Source organism: Grampus griseus (assembly GCF_964374135.1).
Source record: "Grampus griseus genome assembly, chromosome: 2".
NCBI classification, from domain to species: domain Eukaryota; kingdom Metazoa; phylum Chordata; class Mammalia; order Artiodactyla; family Delphinidae; genus Grampus; species Grampus griseus.
The window spans coordinates 67,734,008-67,740,007 of NC_139018.1; the positions used below are offsets into that span (position 1 = coordinate 67,734,008).

The 6,000-nt window shown below is 40.1% G+C and overlaps 1 protein-coding gene across 1 annotated transcript in view; it reads right to left on the minus strand.

Annotated features, from left to right (window-relative positions):
* Positions 1–3,745, minus strand: part of G2E3 (G2/M-phase specific E3 ubiquitin protein ligase) — a 65,273-nt gene extending 61,528 nt beyond the window's left edge. The window contains 1 exon segment of the mRNA XM_082682005.1: positions 3,666–3,745. Within this exon segment, the coding sequence (XP_082538131.1) occupies positions 3,666–3,736 (71 nt within the window). The 5' untranslated portion in view covers positions 3,737–3,745.
* Between the last annotated feature and the right edge of the window lie 2,255 nt (positions 3,746–6,000).

Below are 6,000 nucleotides of genomic sequence, written 5' to 3' on the forward strand. Positions count from 1 at the left end.
GTGGGATGAGAGCATATTAGGATCATCTGCTCCTTAGTCCAACCCCTTACCTACTGCCCACTGGTCCTTAGAATGATGTGCCTACAACGTTGGCAGGTTTTTAAAGAAAAGGTTGTGGGCAAGGAGGTCAGGTAACCGTCTTAACTGTTCAAACTGAAAAGGAAAGGCAAACTTTTCTGGTTTTAATTTCCCAATATTTCCTTAATTTAGAATTGAATTAATGTTGGGACTTCCCTGACAGTCCAGTGGTTAAGACTCCGTACTTCCACTGCAGGGGGTGCGGGTTCGACCCCTGGTCAGGGAACTAAGATCCCGCATGCTGTGTGGCGTGGCCAAAACAAACAAACAAACAACAACAAAAAATAGAGAGAGAGAGAGAGAGAGAGAATTGAATTACTGTAGAAGTGAACACTCATGGACAAATGAGGCTAATTCTCTGTTATAAAGTTAATTCTTAAATTACACTTAACATATATCATTCTTATAATAATAAAAAAAATCCTGCACAGGAAATGAAATGCAAAAAAACCCCAAAAACAAACAGACAAAAAAAAGCTTTTTTTTTAAAGTTACTAAATCTTTCAGTGCTTCAGTTTCTTCACCTTAATATAGGGATAATAATAAAATGGCTGTAAAGGTGAAGTGACAAATATGTATAAAGTCTTTGGAGTTCTGTGAATATTAGTAAATACTGCTCTAAATTTTTTCCCATATGACATGTCTTCTGAGCCTACAATTTCAATACTTATTTTTCCATAGTTGTGAAATTTACAAACTATGTGCTATCACTAAAATCCCTCTACTAACCTACACAGAATTATATTGTCATCTTTTAATTTTTAACTTTTTCAGCTTAATAAGATACAATGTGTTAAAACTGTTACACTCCCTGAACACACACAGTTTCAGACTGTAAGGATACTTAATTACTGTTCTGCACCTAGAATTGCAGATACAGAGACAAAGAAGATGGGAGCGCTCAGTCTAGTGCTATTTTGTTTAGAACTAAACTGCACTGAGGAAGAAGCACTCTACTGGGGGAAGTCTAGGAAAGTATGTGAAACCCACTGGATAAAATTTTAAGGAGAAATAAAAAAGGTCAATGGCTAAATATGCATAAACATGACAGAGGATAGATTTGGAGAATTGTGGTAGTATGACAGAACATCACAGGTTGGAAAAAAATGGTGGAAAATTATGAAGATGATTCTTTTTTTTTTTTTTTTTTTTTGCGGTACGTGGGCCTCTCACTGCTGTGGCCTCTCCCGTTGCAGAGCACAGGCTCCGGACGCGCAGGCTCAGCGGACATGGTTCAGGGGCCTAGCTGCTCCGCGGCATGTGGGATCTTCCCGGACCGGGGCACGAACCCGTGTCCCCTGCATCGGCAGGCGGACTCTCAACCAACGTGCCACCAGGGAAGCCCCCATGAAGATGATTCTTAAAAAGAGAGGGTGGAACCAGATTGAGAAGGGCTTTGTAAAAAAAAAAATAATAATAAAAAAAAAAAAAAAAGGAAAAGCTAAAAAATTTGAAATATATATGGTAGACAATGGGAAGCCATCAGAGATTTTTATCGAGAAATATTTGGAAGGAGAGATTGCAGATAGAGGCAGGAAGCATTACAATCAATCAATCAGTAAGAGTTATAAATTTTCTAACTAAATCTAGTTTTTGACCCCAGTTCAAACATTTTACTAGCTGTGTGAGAACAAATTTACAGAACCCCTCTTAGCCTCAGTTTTCTTATGTGAAAATTCCAGTACATATCTCAGTGTTATTTGTGAAGATTAATGAGATAATGTATGTAAATACTGCACAATGCTTACTCAATATAATAGGAGATACATGTATCATTTACTATGTGTCACACACTATTCTAAGATTTTAATAAGTACTGATTCATTTGATTCTCCCAACAGCCCTACAAGATAGGTATTGTTATTATCTCCACTATAGTTGAGGGAATCTGAAGCATTGAAAGGTTAAGCAGCTTCCTTAGGGTCAGGCAACTACCAAGTCATGGAGATGAAATTCAAATGCAAGCAATCTGGGTCCAGTTTCTTGCCCTTAACCAAAACATATTACAATGCCTCTCTAGGAAAGATCAAGTCAGTGTTTTAAAAATTCTGGTCAAGTTTTCTAACCTTCAAGTTAAATTTACAGAACTCCATCCTCCAGACCTATGGGATCAGAATCTCTGAGACCGGAAATACAGGAATCAGCACTTGACAAACCCTAGAAGGTAATGTGTGCACAATAAAAGTTGAAACTCACTGACTTAGGTAGATAGAGCAAAAATCCAAAGAAAAGAGTCCAGGTAAGGAAAAGGAACAGATTAAAATGTAGAGACTAACTTTTTTTGGAAATTACCATTTGCTGGTAGCTTATATGAAATAAACAGAACCTTAAGGTTTGAATAAGCAAAGCTTAACAAAGTATAGCTTATATCTTTACTGCAGTCCTACACAAAATGTTTAAATTTTTAACGATAACTACTGAATATTTAAATTTATTTTTCCTGGCTAATAACGAAACAAAAGTTCATTACCAGGGATGGGAGAGTAGGAGTAGCCAGCATGGATGAAGGAATCTTTATTCTGAATATTATTAAGTCCTACTTTTAAAAAGAAATTTATACATTTATATGGTAAGATACCCTGGTGTTAAAATCTTAAAAGAAGCATAAAATATTTGATCCTATAAAGCAACAAAATTACTCTGCAAGTTTTCAATAAGGCAAGATATAAAATTTCTACACACTTAAATGCTCACTTATAGTTTACATGTAGGGTACACATTTAAATTATTCCAGAACGCATGACTTTGTTAGAAGGTTAGAGTTTGATATCTGAGGTAGTTAGTCATTAAAAACAAAACAAAAAACCGAAACAGAGAAAACCCGATGCTGGAAACATTAGTAGAGTACCTTCAAAATGACTCCCCAATAACCCAGATCAACAATGAATGAAGGGGGTGAAAAGGCAGGTCTGTGGAACTAAAACTCATCCCTATTGTTAGCAAACTAAGACCCCTGTTAATCACCGCTGTTACAACATGTCCAGTTTAAATGAGCAAGAGTCTCGGATTTTTGCGTTACCTGAAAAATGACAACCGTGAAAGAAAAATACCCGGGTTTTGAACACAAAGGATACTCAGATTTCAGTTTAAATCCCCACCAGGCATTTCAAAGACTGTCAATTCCCTGCGGTCCAGAGTAATAAAGACTACTCCTCTTAGGAGGAACTCGGATCCCTACAGAGCATCTCTTCATTCTAAACCTGCCCCCAACCTTCCATCTTTAATAAAGAAAGATTCTTTTGCTTACGGTAAAGGTTTCTCAATAACTACTTTTGAAGCTTCAGCGTTCGAAACGAATTAGCGTAAATACTGAACTGCGATTACCAGAAAGTCAGAGATTAAACAAGGTTTAATCTCGGGGGCGGTCTGGCTTCTGAATCGTCAGTACTCTATAGGGTTGGCATGTATGCACCAACCGTCTGCCCCGACTTCTCAAAGTCCCCACGTCCGGCCCCCCCACCCGACACCCCCAAAGGCACTCCGAGGCCCCCGCTATACTGTGCCGCCTCCCGACCCCCTGTGCCATCCGACAATTCCGCTTCTCCCCCCTGGAATACTCAGTTCCTTCCCGTCCGCCATCCACTCACCGAGGCGCGCTGGGCAGAAGTTCCAGAGCGGCTGTGTCACTTTTCCCTTCTCGCGCTGCGCCACACGCCATCCGGGAACGGCCCCATCCAACGGCCCACACAATTCAAATTCGTCCACTTCCGCCTGCAACCCGGAAGGAGGGCTCAGCTCCGCCCCCTGAAAGGCGGGGCCCGTGGCGACGCGGGAGTTGGGGAAGGGAGAGGCACCCCCGCGCTTTTATTCCGCGGGGTCTCCTCTCTGCTCGGTCTTTTTCCGTTCTGTTTCTTTTGTCTCTCTCCCTACTTAGGTCCAGAGAGAAGTGCGGGAGCGGGGTTGGTGTTGCTGCTGGGTGGCTCGTGAGAGGATCCTCTTGTTTCTTAAATGGATCGAGACATGCTGAATTTTCTTCACTTCCAGGAAAGGAGAAAATAAAAGCACTAACCGAGCCCGGACGTTTTTACCCCTCCGCCGTCGCCTAAACACGAGCTACAGCCGGAAGGAAGAAACGAACCCTCCGCATACTTAGTACGGGGTTTCTTTGGGTCTCCAGAGACCTGTCGCGGCAGAGTCAGGACTTTTAACCTCTTTCCTTCCCCCGTTTGAGGGAAACAAAAAGCCAAGTGCGCCAATCACCTTATTCCAGCAACAGATTGAAAATGGAGTGGTCGGAAAAGTTCCTGGTCCCAAATAACATTTTTGAGGATAAGTGTTAGAAAGCGACAAATTTTTTTTCCCCCTCTGACAGACCATTTTACAAGATTACTATGTGGTTGTCCTATGAGATTCTTGGGACAACAGTGTCATTTTCCTTTGCCAAGGACCACACAATGTATCCTTGATCCGAAAAGTCTACAGAAAGGAAAGGAAGGACAACATGTTGTTAGGCAAAAACAAACGAACAAAAAAAACCTCTCTAACCCTGATCTTGACGTTACCACCAGATCATCCTCACATCTAAAAGCATTGATTGACCTAAACTGATCAGTTCAAACCAAGCCATAACACAACATCTTCAGATTCTATCAAACTGAAATTTGAAAGATTCACTAGATTTCTGGGAATTTATTTTATAGATAATCTGACATAAGGGTGTGTAAAGCTATTAAGTGATGTACTGTTTTTAACAGTGGAAAGTAGAAAATAACCTACGTGTTTACCAATAAGGAAATGATTAAATACTGTAAGTTATGATAATTTAGTAGCTGATATACTGACACTGCAGGCACTAAAAATAATGATGTAGATCAGTAGGTACTCAATTGAAAATCAGCTTCAGAAAGACTATACACATATATATATATATATATATATAGCATCCTTTTAAAGTATGTGTATGTGTATGGCATACAAAATTTGGATACATAAACTGTAAAATGTTACCTGTGGGAGTCAGATTGGTGAATGGGGATGGGAAGAAACTTTTGCTTTATAACCAGCTGAATTTTTAAAATAAGCATGTTTTACTCTTGCAATTTTAATTGCTTTTAAAAGATTGCTAGAAATTGAGTATATTCTAGATGAAGAATCAGGTTTAATAAATGTGGAAATGTATAATGTTTGAATAATCTGTGTCCATTCATTCATTCATCAATTCATTCAGCAGTTATATAGTAATGGTTTGACCACACATTTTGTCATTCATAATATGCTGTATTATTTAATGTCCCACATTTTTAATACTGCCCCATTAAATATATTGCTGTTTCAAGTTCCTTGAAGGCAGAAACTATGTCATATATTTTCCTATATTTTTCATAATTCTTGGCACCTTCCCACCATTAAGTTCCATCCTTCACAGGAATTAAATTCTCAAGTTAATCTGCAAGCAAAAGTTAAATGTGGGCTTCCTTGGTGGCGCAGTGGTTGAGAGTCCGCCTGCCGATACAGGGGACACGGCTTCGTGCCCCGGTCCAGGAGGATCCCACATGCCGCCGAGCGGCTGGGCCCGTGAGCCGTGGCCGCTGAGCCTGCGCATCCGGAGCCTGTGCTCCGCAACGGGAGAGGCCACAACAGTGAGAGGCCCGCGTACTGCAAAAACAAAACAAAACAAAAAAAAGTTAAATGTACTCAGGGAATTCCCTGGTGGTCCAGACTGGGAGCTTTCACTGCCATGGCCAGGGTTCAATCCCTGGTCGGGGAACTAACATCCTGCTAGCTGCACAGTGCAGCCAAAAAAAAAAAAAAAGTTAAATGTACTCAAATTGCCCTTGAAAAACTCCCCCAAACAATCATAAAAATATGTATAGTATATATAGATAGAATAGATAGATACATGATTTTTTTTAAATTTTTATTTATTTTATTTTTGGCTGTGTTGGGTCTTTGTTGCTGCGCACGGGCTTTCCCCTGGTTGCG